The following is a 21,076-nucleotide window of genomic DNA, read 5'->3' on the forward strand; positions in this document are numbered from 1 at the left end:
TAGCTTAAGCCACTTTCTCCTTAAGGCATTTTCACAATTTAATGGGGTACCCATTTGGCAAAGGAGTCTTTCCTCTTTGCATCTGATCAATAACCTACAGTATCTATCTATCTGCGGCTTTCTTCTCAGGGACCGTTGTTACGGGAAGATATGTAATATATGCTGCAAGTTTGGTGTTCTCTCTCTATCGTAAGAGTAGAGCGAGCAGTGGTATTCCTCAAACTTCCTTCCTGAAAACCAGGATTCCAACCTTAGTTGCCCTGTGTCATCTCCCATCCCTGCTACAAGTCTTGCCTTTTCGTTTCCTTGCACTGGCCACTTCAATAGCTTTCTTGCTTTACCCCCCTGTTCATATGTCCTTCAGCTTGCAATCCAACATTATCGCCTGGCTGTGTAGAGTGTGCGAATTCCCATAGCACCCAAGTGGATTGAGGGGTTCTGAAGTCCTGCTCCAGTATGAGCGTTTTCCTTTCTTTGCTGTGTATGCCTGCTGGTCTCTCTGTTTCTTTACGGCCTACTTTGGTGCTATGTGATTACATCGACCACATTTATTTCGACCAGGACTTGGTTGAATCTTGCAGGTCACACTTTTATGTTTTTTAAATGGGATGTTTGCCCAGGCCCCCCCTTGTAACCCACTCTCACTCCTCCTACCCCATGTATGCCCACAGAGCATGAAGACATATATGTACATAGTATATATGTATGTGTGTATGTAGTCGACAAAACTATCGTCAAAGTAATTGTGGTCTACGAAACTTCCATGTACAAGCTTATTACTATCATTGCTTCTCCCTTGTAACATTGTGTAGGCTTCCCGTAGCATTTGCTTGCTGGGTGTGGAGGACACATGCCTCATTACAAGCCTGGCGGTCAGGTAATAAAGGTGCCGCTAGCAACGTACCAGCACACTTTCCAGACCACCAGACTACGAGAATGCCTGCAGGGGCCGGCCTGACCTGCCGGGAGCACCGGCCCCTGCAGGCATGTTTTTCACTGAAGCAACCGCACCGTTAGCAACCGTGTCGATGCTTCTGTGTCCCCATGAATGGGCACTTACACTTTCCACCGCCTGACATCCTGGCCTGACGCCACCTGGAATATCAAGCGGTGGAATGGTGTTACGAGGTCAGTGACCTCCATGAGAGGTTCTCCAACTCCCAATTCCTTTGGATGGAAGGAATAAAACAACATATCCCACTCTACACAGGTGGCAATCTTTTCACTGTCAACATCAGTGAGGCATGAGCAGAGATTCCCGAAGAGGGGAGAGCCACGTTGGCGACCCTTTGTAAATCATCTTTTGAGAGAAGCAAGTAGTTCAGCCTTCAGAATGTAGAATACACTGCTGCGCAAAAGAAGCCTTACCACCTTCAATTATTAACCCTGCAAACATCACAAAGTCTTGGAGCATTTCCAAAAATGGCTGCTTAGAGTATTTGTTTCCTGCTAGACTCCGGGGTGAGGAAGGTGTGTTTGGAATAATTGTCTTAATTGTAGACTTATTCCCACTGTAATTTCACTCACTCCCCTATTTCTTTTACTCTCCTTTCCGCTGTCACAGAGGTAGTTTTGCTCTTCTTTGCTTGAAAAACATCCTTCATTCTGTCCTGCAAAGAACAGTGGCAGAAAGGGAAGAAAGACTGTAAGAGAAATTAAATTGTTAATGACATCCCACTTGCTAAGCAAATGGTGACCACATTCCCTTAACTTTGCTTTTAAAAGTAAGCATTAAACCACATACTCGTTGGCAATTACATTTATTAAATACATTATTTGATATGAAAATTGAATTGGTTTTCTGTTACATGCTTTCTTGATTATTTGTTTAAATTCTTTTGTTCTCTGTTTCATCAATAAAAATGTAATATGATGTTTGCTTTGGATCAGGAGAAGGGGCTGTTTGTTTTTCCCACTTGCTGTATATCTTGTGGCTTCCTTCGTGATGTCATCACTGTTGTTGTTGGAATGATAAGCTTAAAGTTATGTGAGTGTTTCCATAGTATTCACCCTGTGTCTTTAATACAAGCTTTATGTTTGCAATGCTATGAAGATCGTCAATACACTGTCTATTGCAATGTAGTCCGTACAAACCCGGGACTCGGGGAACATTTTCAAGGACCTGTGGATCTACACCGAAGTGACTATTTTCAAATAGTCATAATGAAGGCTTTGATTTGATTGTTTTTGTCACGGACATCCCACCAGCAAGAGCTTGTAAACAAAACATATAATGAGTGTTTCTTTGTCATTGTGACCTTGGAGTTTATATAATACATGTAGAGAAAAATTACAGCAATAAAATATGTTGCTGATATTATTGTATTGAAGGTATATGCTCTTCAAATTAAAACACGTTGGGTCTTGCCAACCAGCTGCAAATGCTTCAAATTCCCCAAGGAATAATGATGCATAGTGCACTATGCAATGCAGAACTTTTATGTTTTCTTTACATTCATCAAAGTGAAGCACCTTCACCTGTGTGTCGTAGCCAGATTGTTGCCTAGCACCAGAATCATAGAGACAGAACCTTTCTCTTAAAGCCCTGCTGCAGCTTTGAAAGTTCCTTATCTTCCATCAGAAGTGTCAGGGTATTGATTCTGTGCGCGCTCTGCTTGTCCTAGGTGGTTGGCGAGTGGCGGTTCAGCCGGATCCACTGCGATATCTTTGTCACCCTAGATGTCATGATGTGCACCGCCAGCATCCTCAATCTATGCGCCATCAGCATTGACAGGTGAGGAACCTCAAAGGGGTAGATATCAGCTGGGTTTATCATCGGCGGGCAAGGGCATTCATGCGAATGGGTGGGGCTGTGCCTGGTATATGGCTGGCCGCAATCCGTAGAATTGAATGGTGAAGATCGACTTTGGGTAGTGCGTCAAGTGTGATGTTGCGAAAGTAGAGGTGCAGATTTGTTGTGATATCTAAAGTGTTAAGCACATTTAATGATGCTCGAGTTGACCATGATCCTCCTTAATTATAATTTTTCCTAAAAAGGGAAAGAGGCCCTATATAGGACTATAGATGGGTAGCTGTCATTTATGGGGACATATTCCACCAATGGTTGCAAGTGACATGTGACAGACAACGAGGGCAAAGCTCAGGTCATCCATGATGCCAGTGGTAGACCTCTTAGCGGAAAGCAACCCATCTATCATTTTAAATTGTGTACCCTCCCCATTCCCTTGTGTGCCTTTTTGGCCCCTTGTCCGACCATATGCATCAACAACACAAGGCGGGTAAAGGGGTGGCACAAGGGAACTATATACAATATACACAATAGCAGATTCCCTATGCCCTGAAACCACAGCAAACCAAAAAGGAGAACAAATACCCCTTGCTGTGATGTCATTGCAGTTGATTTTGAATCCCTTAAACCTCTGCCATGAGGACACATTGGTACATGCCATTCCGAAAAGGGAATAGCTCGGAACGACTTCTTACGGTAGCATACACGACAGATCAGACCCTCAAAACATAAGAGAGGGTACATTGTCGCTATTAGAGGGCCTGTATTCCTTTTTAGCTGTATACTTCATAAGCAAGATACCTGGGTATTGAACCGTTCAAAAGTTGCATGATATTAGCACTAGGGCAAAGTTTGCCCTATTTTTAAAGACAATGGGACATATTAGAAAACTATTGCACCATGACAAGTGCAGCTTGGCATGGTGTAAGCACCAGGGCAAAACATTCCACTGGACAATAAAGATACATTTTCACTGCATTAGTGCAACAAGCCAGAATGTGCCCTAGGGCTAATACTGAATGTTATTAGCAGTAGTGCAATCTTTGCTCTGGTGAAAAAACGAATTGAAAATGCATCTTTCTTGCACTGTGGCAATGTTTGCCCTGGTGCTTATACCATGACAAGCTGCACGTGTCATGGTGCAATCGTTTTCTAGTATGTCCCAGTGTTTTTAATAATAGGGCAAACTTTGCCCTAGTGTGTCTAATTTTTGCACTTGCACCAGTGCAAAAGTTTCTGTAATCTGGCCCCGGATTTTTTTTTTTTTTGATTTGTCAATTGTGTCTCTCTTAAAGGCCGGTCATTTCAATTTTAACTTATCTTTTCTTCCAAGCATTATTTGTTAAGCTAATTTCTAATGTTTAAGAAAAGATTGTAATAAGCTGATAAACTCATTGTACTTTGAGAGGGGACCATATTAATGGTGAATAAAATGACTGCCAAATGGGAATATGGTCTTGTGAATGTAGGGGTCTGGGAAATATGGTTATGGAATGCAGGTGACAGGTGCCCTGGACCGCATATTGGGCCTCATTACGACCCTGGCGGTAAGGGGTTTACGCCAGCGTTAGCTGCGCCGACCCCTTACCGCCAATTACGAGGTCCCTTAGCGCCATGGCGCTTTTAACACCTGCTTTTAGCAGGTGTTAAAATCCATGGCGCTAAGGGACCATGGAGTTAATTACGCCACTGTAATTTACGGTGGCGTAATTAACGCCTTCCCCACTCCCATTATGCCCTATGGGGCAAAAATGGGAATGGGGAAGGGTAAATGGGGATTGGGGACTTACCGCCCCGCCAAGGTCGGAATGGGGCGGTAAGTCCGCCAACCACCATGGCGTAAACGTAGTTTACGCCATGGTGGTAAAGTCACGGCCCAGGCGGTAACTTACCGCCTGGGTCGTAATGAGGCCCATTGTCATTCATGGTGAGCTCTGGCTCTCGGCAAATAAAAGTAATATATGAATTGTGGATTAAACGACTCAACGCTTGAGCGAGCATCACTCTTAAGGAGGGGGGTGTTCTAGTGGTTGTGTTGGTCACTGGCCAATCCTGTTTCTTTCACCTGGAAACATTGTGAGAGACTGGTCAAACTACTACAATTTCTTCAACCACAGTTAATGTACAATGAGTCTTTAGCAAATGGATGCCATTATTGTCCTCCCCTAAACCAATCAGAATGTTCAGAATGAATGAGGGGCAATAACAACTGTCATTGGTTACATTCTGAACATTCTGAACGGGAAACAGCAGACAACTTTTTTTTCTGGTTTCAAGAAACAGCAATGTCATTTCAGCCAGTATCTTTTTTTTTGGTTTCACTGTCCCTTGCAACATGACCGACAAAATCCAATTTAATTCACTAAAGTAAAAACTAAAACATGGAAAAATGCTTTCACTTTCGTATGGAAAAAAAATATAAACTTTTACATTAGACCCAATGCAAGCTCATGCTAAAACAATTTCAGTTCAACCAAGCTTAACATTAAAATGCTGACCCCACGAAGACAAAACTGTTTTTCAATGCTACAAAATCAAACCATATTTAATGTGTTTACATATTTTGTCAATTGACTTTACTCACTATTAAACTAGCATTGTTCACTTCACTCCCACAACTCCACTGCCTAAATTGCCATCACCACTATGTGCTAAGAGTCTTGTAGACCTTGGGTTGGGCAATTATCGCTTGGCATGATGACCCTTTGCCAATGGTCCATAGTCCCATGACAATAGACATTCCCTTGGTCTATAAGGCTATAGTAGTATCATAAATGCAGTGATGCTTGAAGACGGAACTGGAGGTCTGCTTCAATGGAAAGCTTCTAGGAGTGTGATGATTCGAGAGACTTGCACCTCATTGCATCCTGTGGCTGTTGGGCAACCGGGCTGAAAGCAGTGAGGTTTCCAAAAGCATCTCTCGTTGCCAAGGTTACCCATGAAGAAAAACGTATGCAATGCCCTTCTTTTGCGTCTCCCTAGACATGTCAAGAGACAGGTGATGACCTCGAGAGCAGGCATGTGGCTTTAATCAATCATGGGCTGGTACAAAGCAGCATGCCAGGCTGCTGCCCATGGTGTCCTGGCTGAAGAACACATGAGCTAGTTTGTGGGGTCCATGCTCTACTTGGTATCACCACTTTTCTAAACTATCAAGAGGGCAATCAGAAGACGTGTTCTACTCCACCTTTCCAAACTACACCCAAAGTTGGTAAAGTGCAATAGAACTATTTGACATCTTGTGTAGCATTTTACTGTTTATCAAACATTGTGTCAAATTTAAAAAGTGTTTTTATTGCAAGTGATGCGAGGTGCAAACACATTGTGCCTGATTCATGGATTTTTTTTTAGTGCAGTGCAAAGTGACTTTACACTGGTGCAATGTGACTCTGCAGTACCAACAAGCACCCTGATTCACAGAGCGGTGCAAAGTGTATTTTTGCAGTGCCAAATCACTTTGCACCAGATGGGCATAATTCACGGTGCAAAGAGAACTTTTGCAGTGCCAAGTGACTTGGCACTGCAAACATACACTTTGCACCGCTCTGGGAATCAGGGTGTTTGTCGGCAGTGCAAAGTCACTTTGCACCACGCTAAACGATCCATCAACCAGTCCAATTGTGTGGAATGAAATGTGTATAATGACAATTTCTGCAAATAGGCAAATTGGGGGGGGCTTTCTGTGCATCTTAAAGTGCATCCCGAATTCACAAACATGATGCACAATAAAATGTGCAGATAAGAAATATATTCTGAAGTCTCTGTTTGAAGCAGGGGGTGCAACACATGAGAGGAACAAGCAAACACAATCCCCGCGATGGTAGGGCAACCCGGTGAACTGCTGCTGTCCCACTTACAGTTCTATATCTCAGAGAGCTACACACATGCTTTTAGGTTTTCATAACATTTCATAATGAGAGGACCTTTCAGGACCTATCATTGCGAAATGCACTCCCACCAGACAGATAAGTGCAGGAGGCCTGCCATGCATTGGTGTCAGGGGTGCAGCTGGCCAGCACACCATTTCTGTTGCAGCTCAGACCCTTGGAAATGCACAGGACCCCTTTTGTGGTTATGTGCATTTCCAAAACTGAGGCACCTAAAAATGCGCCTACACTGGGCTATTTTTTAGAAGCCCTGTTTTTTTAGAGGGCCTCATTACGAGTAGTGCGGTAAGGGATACCGGGCACCGGTAAGGAGACCGGTGCTGGTAATCCCCTACCACCCTATTCCGAGGTCCCTTGGCGGGGACCGTAAGGAACGTGTGCTCAGACCACACGTCCCTTACGGGTCCCGCTAAAGGACCGGGGCGCTAATAACGGGCTTGCACGTCACGAGCCCGTTATTAGCACCCTCCCCATTCCCAATGGGGAATGGCATGTTCAATGGGGATTTACCGGTCCCGCCTGGGTCAGACTAGACCGGTAAGTCCCCATTGAACTACACCGGTGCGAGACACGTTATTGGTGGCAGTCATGGCGCAAATAGTGCCATGACTACCACCAATCTCAGAATGAGGCCCTCTGACTGATTAGGAGCACTTTGTAAATGGTAAACATTAGTGTAACTCTTAATATGAATTCACTTTGGCATGCAATGCATGCACTAAGTGCACACATCGCATGCACACATGCACCACATAAATGCGAATCATGAAAGCAAAGTACACATCAGTGGCATATTATGTATCTATGGCCAAAACACAGTTGTTAACTTGCCCCAAACTATCAAAGTCACCTTATCCAGTCCATGATTTCATCCAAGACCAGTTTCCATTTGGGGTATGTGCAAGCTAAACTACAGCTCCCACAATGCAAAGTGCAATTGGCTACAAATTCAGGACTGGGTAAGAGGGACCTTGATTGCATTGGACCAGTTGATAACTATCACACACCAAACCAGTGAGCAGCAATGAGGAGATAGACAGGAAATTCATCTGTAAGAAGATACCATCCTCTCTGCGTTGTTCATGCATGACTTCTTATAGGGCAAACCTAGCTGGAGAGCGAGGCAGAGGGAGGTATAGGCAGAGAAGGGTTTTACTGGGATCCAGTGAGTGGTGGCTAGTAGATTCTACATCATGTGTTTCCAGATACATACACACATAGACATATCACAATCAATTACCTGTGTTTTGGTGTCCGGGAGTTCTGCGTCCATCAGTCAGCAGCACGGGTATGTGTGTTTGTACGTTGTGCATAGCTCATGTGTACTGACAGCAAGGGCCTCTCTGCTTCCTCCCGTCCTGCAGGTACACCGCAGTGGCGATGCCCATGCTGTACAACACGCGATACAGCTCGAAGCGCAGAGTGACCGTGATGATCTCCGTGGTCTGGGTCCTTTCCTTCGCCGTCTCCTGCCCCATACTCTTTGGACTCAATAACACAGGTACAGACATCGCCCCAATTGCTTGAAAGGCATATGTTCTTGTTGAAGTGGCAGTAGCTAAAGTAATGTTAAAGAGTTGCCTTTAGAAGCGTATTACATGTCATTAAATGGTGTTCCTTGATGGGATGGTGCCTACACATGGGTTGAGAATTTGCAGATTTTTAAAAGATTTTAGGCTTTTGCAGGTTGATTTCTCGTTCTTTTATTCTAACATGAAGTGTCTCCCCTGGACTCAACTTCTAACAGTTAACACTATCATAAGAGCTGTAAGCTTGACATAAGGGCAATCAAAATGACACTTCAGAAACAAAACTGAAGAAATAGTCCAAAGATCCTTTGGGGAAACGGTATCACTATGCCGTGGTTATGGGGGGCCCCTGAGCCAGACTCCATCATTGAAGCTCAGTCCAATGTGACAGAAGGTAAGTCGGAGAGGGGTCCAAACCCTGCCACGTAGACATATATACAAGGACCAATGTTCTTGAATCATACTAGAAGCAACGTCAGGCTGTAGACCTGTTGTCCCATAGCAAATCTTCAAGGTTTCAGGGTCGCTGGTCCCATAATGCACCTTTCATATCTTCGGGAACTCACTCACCCGAATGGAAGTCATTGCTACAGCAACACAACCATGATTCATATGAGATGTCTGCAAAATTTGGATCGCCAGATGTTTTGGACTATAAATGTCAAAAGCCTTAGCCATGATAGTCAAGGATGAGGGATCATGGGAGTTAAAGTCCAAAACATCTGGAGAGTTGTAGTTTGCAGAGCCCTGAGTGATATATTACAAAGCGCACAGTTCGAGAAACCTACAATATTTGACCAAGCGTTCTCCATTCAATGTAAAAAAAACCTAAGGTTGATTACATGAGCATATACATACAAAAAAAGAATATTTAGGAACAAAAGGAGATTAAAAAAACCATTATATTAAGAGATCATTCAGGAGATGAAGAGAAGGGATTGAGAACAGGCAGTGAGAAGGCTAGAGAGGTACATAGGAGGGCACGTGCAGCTGCAATGGGGCACTTAAACTTTATGGCCTAAAGCTCCAAAAACAAGAAACAGAGCAAAACCAAGACAAAATGACTCGGCGATGGAGAAGGATTTTTGGAAGTAAGATAAAAATGAACTATGTGACATGTTTTGGTGCAAATGAAGCATATGCATAAGGGGATGTATGGAAGACATTCACTGCACTGACGGACCAGTCGGAATGCTTTGAACAATGGCTCTAACTGGTGATAAATGCCTGCTGTCCAAAATTCTTAATTCCAGATTTTACAGAGTCCGCTATTTATGCTGCTTGATAGCTGCTTTTAAGGCACTCATTATAATGCCACATGACACTACCTGTAAACAAACCGTGACTACTTAGTTCACAGAATAGGCAAAAACAACAGTGTGTTCACCTTAGTTTAAACAGAAGGCAGCAGATGTGTTCTCCTCTCACATCAGCACATGGGCCTTCATCCTCCTTATAGCCCCCCCCCCTTTGGCTGAACACTGCCCAGAAAGACAGTGGCACATGATGTGTCGATGATGCCATGTAGACTGCTCATCAGTGTGATAACAGAACATTAGTGCCCCGGTGATAGGCAGGCATTGGGCAAAGGCCCCAGAGTGTGGCTGCGATGGAAGAGACTGGGGAAATGAAGCATCGGCTCAAGGGACTGAAGAGGGGGGCAGCATATGACCCCACAAAGCCTGCAGGTTATACAGAGAAGTGAGCAAGGGCTTCACCAATGGGAAGGAAGAGGACAGCGGATTAGAAACCAAGACAGAGAAATAGAAGAGGAACCTTGTACTGTATGGATAGACTGGGAATACATTCTAAATAGGTGGCTATCGATTAAATGGATGGCATATAGCAGCTCCTACGTGAAAGCTGAGGAAAGGAAGGAATCCTTGAAAAGGTCAACAATGACGCGGAGACAAGAGATTGGCAACAACACGTGGAGAAGTGAGAGACAAGAGACATGAATAAGATGAGTAAAGCCTGTAAGAAAATCTCATGAAGGAAGCGTCACTGGCCACACCCAAGGGTTTACTGTGTTGTAGGTCCCCATCGCCCCAAGTTAGTGGCCCTGAGCAGAAGGCGAGAACTTCTAACAAGGGAGAAGGTCCCCTAGAAGACAATAGAGCCCAATGGGGAGGGCTTTAATGATATAAAAGCTTGTGCAAGAGGATAACAAGGGGCAACTTCACCAGGGATTCCTGCAGGTAGAGCTTGTCCATGTCCCCTTGACCAGTGCCCAGTGTGTGCACATCATCATAAAGGGAAGCTTGGAAAGCAGCCTTAACAGGAGGTTAGAGCCTCCATACCAAGCTTGCTGATTGGCTAGAGCTGGAAGCTGTGAGGGAAGCAAAGAGCTCAGGCTTCTACGGTGCACTGAGCCTGGATTCCACACTTTCTGGTTGTCTAAAGAGACGGATTAGAGTACTCTAATACACATTCAATTAAGCAATTTTTCATAATGCGCTTCATTTCTAAGCGCAGCAATGGGATTCAAACATGTGCTGCTCTGCATTGTCTTGCTTCCAAGAAAAACCTGTTGCCCATGGCCTATGCTCCCGGCCCATACATTTGAATGTATTTTCTGTTAAAACTGTTAAGCAGATAAAATATTTTGATTTTCTCAAATAGAGAAGAGGGAACCAAGGAAAAGGTGACCTGCGTTGATGCACCATGTACTTAAAACAGACACCATTCTGTTTGGTAGTAAGTAAGCATAGCTCAGCGCTGTCCTCAGTACTGACCCGCGTACCTTCATGCCACAAGTTTAAGATCTTGTATCCTTCTGAGGGCAATTAAATGAGTGCCACTGAGTTTGGGCGCAATGATATCTTTATTCAAGTGCATACAGACACATCTGTGCTGTGGTCTCTGCAATTGACAATTGTTATTGCATTAGTTAGTTATTAAAAGGCAAAGAAAAATGTGACAACCCATCTATACCCTGCTTAATAGCACACATACGCACGGATCACAAACATGCTTCTCCCAATGATGAACTCGAGGAAAACATGGCCGCCGTAAGATCTGTGAGGGTGTTCCCTGACATATAAAGGAGATCTCTTTCTATTTCCATTAAGCCTGGATGCCAAGCTAAGGGTGCAGGAAGCTTCAATTCAGAAAAGGGGGGCCTGTTGGTGCTGGATCACAGGAAATAGATATAAAAATAGGATTAGATCCGAATTTGTCAGGTTTCTAAAAAAAAGTGCAGTGCAATTGCAGTGGCCAATGCCCCATTTCTGAACAACGTTCTAGGTCGCAGATGTGGTACAATTGTGGAAGACTACTGTGTATTATATAATTTGTGTCCATTAAGGAAAAAAAAAAGTTATGGCTGCCCTTGGACCCTCTGTTTATAAGCTTTTCATATGTGGGTTCTGCTAGTGTGTGTTATTCTTTAGCTCTCGGGGATAGTGTTCAAATATTGAGCTCTCTTGAGGTGTCCATAACCAAAGAGATAATAATCCAGAATGGGGGAACTCAGTCATTGAGAACAAAAGTAGGGAAAGACAGAGAGGGCAAGGCAAAAATATAGGGGAAGTCTGAGAACTGGGAGCCAGGTTTAGGAAACAGATGTGTGGTGATGCAGAGAAGACTTGTGAGCTTGGCCTGCAAAACAAATAATCTAAAATTAATTATCAGAGAAGGTAGACCATAAAAGGTTGCATGCTTCAGCAGGATCTTAACAATGTTTACACAGTAAAGCAGAATTATCAGAGGTGAGAGACCATACTGGGTTCAATACTTCAGCAAGGATCTTAACAATGTTTAGACAGCAGAGCAGAATTGTCACTGAGAGAGTCCATACCAGGTTCGATACTTCAGCAAGGATCTTATCAATGCGTACACAGTACAACAGAATTATCAGAGGAGAGAGACCATACAGGGTCAATGTTTCAGCAAGGATCTTAACAATGCTCACACAGTACAGCAGAAATGTAAGAGTAGAGAAACCATACAGGGTTCAATGCATCAGCATAATGATATAATAGGGTATTTATAATGCGCTTAATACCCAGAGGTTTCTAAGCGCTGACCCGGGGAATCGAACCTGTGTTGTTCTGTGTCGTCTTGCTTCCAAGGTGAGCATGTTGCCGCTGAGCTATCCTCCCGAGACAGCATGGATCTTAACAATGCATAGACAGTACAGCATCATTATCAGAGGAGCGATTCCATGCAGAGTCAATGCTTCAGCATGGACATTAACAATGTTTACACAGTATAGCATAATTAGCAGTGAAGAGAGACCATACAGGGTTCAAAGCTTCGGCAATGATCTTAGCAATGCTTAGACAGAACAGCAGAATGATCAGAGAAGAGAGATCATGGAGGTTTCAAAGCTTCGGCAATGATCTTAGCAATGCTTAGACAGAACAGCAGAATGATCAGAGAAGAGAGACCATGGAGGTTTCAAAGCTTCGGCAATGATCTTAGCAATGCTTAGACAGAACAGCAGAATGGTCAGAGAAGAGAGACCATGGAGGTTTCAAAGCTTCGGCAATGATCTTAGCAATGCTTAGACAGAACAGCAGAATGATCAGAGAAGAGAGACCATGGAGGTTTCAAAGCTTCGGCAATGATCTTAGCAATGCTTAGACAGAACAGCAGAATGATCAGAGAAGAGAGACCATGGAGGTTTCAAAGCTTCGGCAATGATCTTGGCAATGCTTAGACAGAACAGCAGAATGATCAGAGAAGAGAGACCATGGAGGTTTCAAAGCTTCGGCAATGATCTTAGCAATGCTTAGACAGAACAGCAGAATGATCAGAGAAGAGAGACCATGGAGGTTTCAAAGCTTCGGCAATGATCTTAGCAATGCTTAGACAGAACAGCAGAATGATCAGAGAAGAGAGACCATGGAGGTTTCAAAGCTTCGGCAATGATCTTAGCAATGCTTAGACAGAACAGCAGAATGATCAGAGAAGAGAGACCATGGAGGTTTCAAAGCTTCGGCAATGATCTTAGCAATGCTTAGACAGAACAGCAGAATGATCAGAGAAGAGAGACCATGGAGGTTTCAAAGCTTCGGCAATGATCTTAGCAATGCTTAGACAGAACAGCAGAATGATCAGAGAAGAGAGACCATGGAGGTTTCAAAGCTTCGGCAATGATCTTAGCAATGCTTAGACAGAACAGCGGAATGATCAGAGAAGAGAGACCATGGAGGTTTCAAAGCTTCGGCAAGGATATTACCAATGCTTAGACAGAACAGCGGAATGATCAGAGAAGAGAGACCATGGAGGTTTCAAAGCTTCGGCAAGGATATTACCAATGCTTAGACAGAACAGCGGAATGATCAGAGAAGAGAGACCATGGAGGTTTCAAAGCTTCGGCAATGATCTTAGCAATGCTTAGACAGAACAGCAGAATGATCAGAGAAGAGAGACCCTGGAGGTTTCAAAGCTTCGGCAATGATCTTAGCAATGCTTAGACAGAACAGCAGAATGATCAGAGAAGAGAGACCATGGAGGTTTCAAAGCTTCGGCAATGATCTTAGCAATGCTTAGACAGAACAGCAGAATGATCAGAGAAGAGAGACCATGGAGGTTTCAAAGCTTCGGCAATGATCTTAGCAATGCTTAGACAGAACAGCAGAATGATCAGAGAAGAGAGACCATGGAGGTTTCAAAGCTTCGGCAATGATCTTAGCAATGCTTAGACAGAACAGCAGAATGATCAGAGAAGAGAGACCATGGAGGTTTCAAAGCTTCGGCAATGATCTTAGCAATGCTTAGACAGAACAGCAGAATGATCAGAGAAGAGAGACCATAGAGGTTTCAAAGCTTCGGCAATGATCTTAGCAATGCTTAGACAGAACAGCAGAATGATCAGAGAAGAGAGACCATGGAGGTTTCAAAGCTTCGGCAATGATCTTAGCAATGCTTAGACAGAACAGCAGAATGATCAGAGAAGAGAGACCATGGAGGTTTCAAAGCTTCGGCAATGATCTTAGCAATGCTTAGACAGAACAGCAGAATGATCAGAGAAGAGAGACCATGGAGGTTTCAAAGCTTCGGCAATGATCTTAGCAATGCTTAGACAGAACAGCAGAATGATCAGAGAAGAGAGACCATGGAGGTTTCAAAGCTTCGGCAATGATCTTAGCAATGCTTAGGCAGAACAGCAGAATGATCAGAGAAGAGAGACCATGGAGGTTTCAAAGCTTCGGCAATGATCTTAGCAATGCTTAGACAGAACAGCAGAATGATCAGAGAAGAGAGACCATGGAGGTTTCAAAGCTTCAGCAATGATCTTAGCAATGCTTAGACAGAACAGCAGAATGATCAGAGAAGAGAGACCATGGAGGTTTCAAAGCTTCGGCAATGATCTTAGCAATGCTTAGACAGAACAGCAGAATGATCAGAGAAGAGAGACCATGGAGGTTTCAAAGCTTCGGCAATGATCTTAGCAATGCTTAGACAGAACAGCAGAATGATCAGAGAAGAGAGACCATGGAGGTTTCAAAGCTTCAGCAATGATCTTAGCAATGCTTAGACAGAACAGCAGAATGATCAGAGAAGAGAGACCATGGAGGTTTCAAAGCTTCGGCAAGGATATTAGCAATGCTTAGACAGAACAGCAGAATGATCAGAGAAGAGAGACCATGGAGGTTTCAATGCTTCGGCAAGGATATTAGCAATGCTTAGACAGAACAGCAGAATGATCAGAGAAGAGAGACCATGGAGGTTTCAAAGCTTCGGCAAGGATATTAACAATGCGTAGAAAGTAGTGCATCATTATCAGAGGAGAAAGTCCATTCAGAGTGCAACGATTCATCCAGGATATTAGCAATGTTTAGACAACACAGCAGAATTATCAGAGGAGAGAGGCCATGCAGAGCTCAATGTGTCAGCAAGGATCTTAACAATGCTTACATGGTACAGCAGAATTATCAGAGGAGAGAGACCACAGGGGTTTAATGCTTCAGCAAGGACTTAACAATGTTTAGACAGTATAGCAGAATTAAAAGAGGAGAGAGAACATACAGGGTTCAATGTGTCAGCAAGGATCTTAACAATGCTAACACGGTATGTCTGTCTACACCATCTCTTCTTCATAGAGAAACCACATCATTGCTTGAAGTTTTAATTGTGTCATCAATTATTTGCAGCAATATTTGAAGTGAAAGTGAAATTTTACTGGTAGTTTAAAACTTGGAATATCTACTAAAATGAAGCTGAAAGTAACATGTGTCATGGTCAAATATTTCCCAAAGATCCCATCCAAAGATACATAACGTGGACAGATATTCACCATATAATGAAAACTTACTGGCATTTTTGATTGGAAATGTGTTGGTGTCAAAACTTTTTAATGAATTGTGGCCTCTTTTTGTTTCCCCGCAAACATAGACAATGGCAGATTTTACATGTAAAAATATACACAACATGCACATTTTGTCTTCTGTATGTGGTATGGCAAATTGATCCAAAATTGACATGTAGACTGCACTCAACCGGTCAGAAGCATAGAGCTGCTCCAACCATCATTAGTGAATGCTGAATATCTGTGGGCATCAAACATTGGACATGAAAGGAGACACCAGGGTTACTTATACGCAAGCAGGCTATCCTTGGAAAACAATCAACATGTAAACAAAAGGCCTGAATGAGTCCCGTACCATAGTCATTTTTGAAATATTAAAGCCACATTTTATTGTACTCCCAATTTTTTTTAACACATCAACATTTCTTTAGATCTCATATGGCCGTACTTTTGACACATCAAAAAAAATGTACATTGATTTCATACAGTCATCGTACCAAGATTCGACTCTCTAAAGAACTTGCTATTTCAAAGTGAATAAACAACATCCTACTTCCTTCACTCAACTCACTCAACCCTGAAGTGCAAATGTGCTCAATATTGTGTGTTGCATAAAAGTGCTAGTCGACACTAACATGTTATTTATCAGAGTTCAAGAATTCCCTCATATCGTTGTGACCACTTCTGTTAGTAGAACGTCTCCACTTACTTGGTTACTTCATTATGTAATCAAACTCTACTATCTGTTGTGTACCTGAAAAAAGACATACGGTATGTTTAGCACAGTCTCCTATATCTACAGCAGTCTTAGCTTAAACCGAAGCCTCAATTCCCCTCTCAGATACTACTATGCTTACTTCGGGGCTTTCTTGTTGTGTAGGATTGTAGGCTGACAGGTTCACTACAAGGCTCTCCTGCTCCGTGTAATCCTGGGTTCATTCTCCCAGTCTGTAAGAACGTCTCTCCCTACTGCTAAATAGGATGGATCATATTGCAAAATGCCTATGGCAGCTGGAAGACACTTTGGGCCTCATTACACGGATGGCGGAGAACCATGGTGCTAATAGCGCCATGGTTCATGCCGGTAAAATACCGGCACCGCCTTGGCGGAAAGGGGAATTACCGCCCCATTCCAAGGTTGGCGGGGCGGTAATTCCCCCTTCCACCATTGCCCTTCCCCATTCCCATTTTTGCTCCATAGGGCTCAATGGGAATGGGGAAGGCGCTAATTACGGTACCGCAAATTGCGGTACCGTAATTAACTCCCTGGGTCCCTTTGCGGGTTGGTTTTTAACGCCTTCAAAAAGCAGGTGTTAAATCCCCCAACCCGCAAAGGGACCTCGTAGTAAGGTGGTAAGGATTTACCGGTACCGGTATTTTACCGGTACCGGTAAATCCTTACCGCCATCCGTGTAATGAGGCCTTATGTGTTCTGAGAAATTGGATGGGGATCCGACTGCTGCACTGAAGAGTATGGGACACAGAGGGCAGGAGCCCGCAACAACAGCCACGCACCGTTGGTGCTGCCGGCCCTGATTCACGCTGCAGGAGCAGCTAGGATTCCCAGGAGCGAGCGATCGACGGAGCGCAACCTCAACACGCCCTGAAAGCACCTTTTTCCCATCTGCAGAAGTCTGGGCTGGGCAATCATGCACGGTGGCCTCTGCATCTGCTGCCACTTTTCCCCCCAACCTGCTCTTGCACCACGAGATTCGGCCGTTAGCCAGCCTACTCAAAATGGCGCCACTGCAACGCTCTCAGAGCGTCCTGGTTGCCTAGCAACATACCGAAGCCACCTACTTCAGCCTTCGCGATCAACCGGAGGCAGAAGCCGGCCCACTCCGACTAAGGGCCACGGAGTATAAGGGTCCTTCCTGTCTGCCCCTGTCCGCACCGGTCCGCTACGGTGGTGGACACTGTTCCACAGGACTACTCGATTCCACTCGCCCTAACTGCGGAAGTACACTCGGCCTTAGAACACGTGCAAACCTTTGCCCGCAGCCTTCTCCTAGCTGAGCCTAGCACGATAAAGCCTTGCCCGATATCCGCATCTAACGCTGGTGAATAAGCCAATCCCCACTCTCGACCGTGAGTACATTCGCCATTGTGGCACTCTCTGTATCTTAGCAGCAGACTACGCCTGACTACCTCTCTTAAACTGTGCATCTGCATGCCGTATAGCTGTCTCCATGTACCGTACCTGCTCAGCGCCTGACGTTAAACTATCTGCTTGCCATATACCGTATTTACTAAGTCGGCCTAGCTGAACCACTGCCTTTGTGTGATTGATTGCATTCTGCACCTGTACTTACCTAGTTGGCCTAGCTGATCCATTGCCTTGAGTCATTGATTGCATTCTGCTCATGTACTTACCTAGTTGAACCACCGCCTTGAGTCATTGATTGCTTTCTGCACCTGTACTTACCTAGTCGGCCTAGCTGATCCATTGCCTTGAGTCATTGATTGCATTCTGCTCATGTACTTGCCTAGTTGAACCACCGCCTTGAGTCATTGATTGCATTCTGCACCTGTACTTACCTAGTCGGCCTAGCTGAACCATTGCCTTGAGTCATTGATTGCATTCTGCACCTGTACTTACCTAGTCGGCCTAGCTGATCCACTGCCTTGAGTCATTGATCACATTTGCACACGTAACTTGGACACTTGGATCACGACATGCGGTCACTGCCTACTGTCGCTATCATCGCAGGGCTCCTCTTCACCACATCCCTCTGCTCCTCCACATCTAGCACTGTTAAGAGCAACCTCCATCACTCGCCCATAATGTCCCTCATCAACCCTTACCTCAACGACCCTGCCCTTTGGCTCCAACACTTCGCTACTAAACCTACACCCAACCAACCTTGCACGCTCCAATTTAGGAATCTCAGACTCGGATCTAGACTGCCTCGTGCCCATCCTGCCCCTAGTACACAGCACATCCACACTACCCCCACTTCCCCCATTACACGGAAGATATCGCCTTCCCACAGCTCTATCTCTACCAAAGAACTCAAGGGTGCCCTTATCAACGCTAGATCTATCACGGCCCATGCGCTGGACATCTCCGACCTTATTACTACTCATAACCTCGACTTTGTGGCCATCACTGAAACGTGGCTACATGCAGCATCAGGCCCACTTCTTGCCCTCGCCATCCCCAATGATTACTCTATCATTAGAGCTGACAGACAATCTACATCCAAAGGAGGCGGAGTCACCTTCATGCATAGAAACAACATCACACTTAGAATTATCCCCAACACTGCGCTTAGCTCTGCTGAATCCCTTTCTGTGAAACTCACCCTCTCCCCTACCAACACTGCAACCCTCCACCTCATCTATAGACCTCCAGGACCACTCAGTGCCTTCATAGATGAGATCACTGCCATCCTGACAGTTAATACCAAACCCAACTCTCAGGTTCTGTTCCTGGGAGACCTTAACCTTGGCCTAACCGACACTAAGGATCATTTGGCCTCTGAGGTCGCTACCACACTAGCTAATTTAGGCTTCCAGCAACGCATTGATGAACCCACCCATATTAAGGGCAGAACGCTCGACTGGATTACTGATCTTAATTGCAACACCACCATAAGCTCCAACTACGCCTGCACTTGGTCTGACCACCGCATCATCATCTTCCACTTACCAGCAACTAACCCACACACCATCCCTTTGATAGCTCCCGCCATTCCCACAAGGAACAAAAAAGACATCACCAGGGACAAACTACTCCCACTTATCCTTCCCATCCTGGATAACAGCATGACTCAGCATAACGACCCCACAGTCTTAGTAGACATCTTCAATCAAACTCTGCTTAAAGCCATCAATAATATAGCACTGCTCAAACTACGGAAAGCCAAACAACAAGCCCATCTGAACTCCTGGTTCACCCCGCAATTAAGAATTCTACACAAAGAAAAACGTAAGGCAGAATCACTCTGGAGGAGCCACCCTTTAGTCTCTAACAAGGAACGCCTTATCTTCACCACCCATAATTACAAGGAAGCGATCCTACAAGCCAAAAAGGAGACTTACAACCAACGTATTACCAAAGCGGAATCCAACACTAAGGAGCTATTTAAAATCCTTAAAGAACTGGAATCCCCCGCTTCAGCACCTGATACCTGCATTACAGATCGTAAATGGTGCAATAATATCCAAAATGCCCTCCTCAATAAAATCACCACATTGCAATTGAAAATGAACGCCAAACAAACCTCCTTACTCACTAACCTTTCCACCAAATCATCCATCACTCCGATGGCATCCTTTTCTCACACGCCTTTCAGCTTCACCCCACTCTCCATCCCTGAGGTCGAAAACATCATTTGCAACCTCAAACCATGTAACTGCCAAGGCGACTCCTGCCCAGCACCTGTCATCAAAGAAGCGGCACATGACCTCGCCCCCTTCATAACCACCTTCATTAACTCGTCATTCTTAACTGGAACTTTACCTAACAACTTAAAGGACGCCTGGGTTATCCCTCTCCTAAAAAAAACAACCTTAGGCCCGGAAACACCAACAAACTACAGACCTATCACGACTGTACTGCTTTTACTCAAAATACTGGACAGAGCAGCATACCTGCAGATTCAGAACTACTTGGAAACTCATAACCTCCTCGGCTCAAGACAATCTGGCTTCAGACCCAAGCACGCGACTGAAACAGCTCTTCTTGACCTGAAAACACAAATCGAGGACATTAAAGACAACGGCAAACTGGCCCTCTTACTGCTACTGGACTTATCCGCTGACTTTGATTTGGTCAATCACCAAATACAATGTCGGCATCTGAAGTCTGCTGCCCATTTCTTGGAAAAGGCCTCCAACTGGATCAGGTCTTTCCTTGACAACAGGCACATGAGAGTTTTTTCACCAACCTCATCGGCCGATCCTACACCAGTCCCCTGTGGAGTCCCGCAAGGGTCCTGTGTCTCTCCAACCCTCTACAATATCTTCACCAAACCTCTATTTGATGTGCTTGATTATCTGGGTGTCACCTACACGAATTACGCTGATGACACCCAGATACTTAAACCTATCACTGGTGATTACATTGCTGACTCTAAAGCCCTTAATGACATTTACCTTGTCATCCAAGCCTGGATGGCTCAGCACGAATTGTGTCTTAATGATGACAAGACCGAGCTCCTCATCTTAGGGACGCAACAGAGACTCAACAAACTGAGATCCCTGTTCGGCTCCTTTAATATTGACGGTAATCTAATTAAAGTTTCCAAAGACACCAAAACCTTGGGTATTTACCTTGACTCCTCCCTGACCCTCACTAGACAAACTAATGCAGTGGCTGCTGCATCCGCCTACACTTGCAAACTGATCGCAACCTCTCGCCCATTCCTCTCCACGCAGAACTGCATTACCTTGGCTAGAACCCTGATTATGTCCAAATTGGATTATTGTAATGCACTTTACCAAGGTACTAACCAAGGTAATCTCAACAAACTTCAGACTACCCAAAATAACGCCATTAGAGCGGCCCTCAATATCCCCCGTTCTGCCCACATCTCAGATACTAGGAAGAACCTCAACTGGCTTTCTGTCACCCAAAGGATCTCTCTGAAAGCACTGGCCCTCACTTATAAATGTGTAAACCATCAGGCGCCCACATATCTAGCTGCTC

The 21,076-nt window shown here is 44.6% G+C and overlaps 1 protein-coding gene across 1 annotated transcript in view; it reads left to right on the forward strand.

Annotated features, from left to right (window-relative positions):
* The window catches only part of DRD2 (dopamine receptor D2), a 947,704-nt gene that overhangs the window by 852,580 nt on the left and 74,048 nt on the right, over positions 1–21,076 (forward strand). Inside the window, exons 4-5 of the mRNA XM_069614238.1 lie at positions 2,625–2,734; positions 8,001–8,137. Coding sequence (XP_069470339.1) covers positions 2,625–2,734; positions 8,001–8,137 — 247 coding nt within the window. The remainder of the gene's footprint in view (positions 1–2,624; positions 2,735–8,000; positions 8,138–21,076) is intronic.

The sequence above is a fragment of the Ambystoma mexicanum genome, chromosome 9 (assembly GCF_040938575.1).
Source record: "Ambystoma mexicanum isolate Mex_15411 chromosome 9, UKY_AmexF1_1, whole genome shotgun sequence".
NCBI lineage: Eukaryota > Metazoa > Chordata > Amphibia > Caudata > Ambystomatidae > Ambystoma > Ambystoma mexicanum.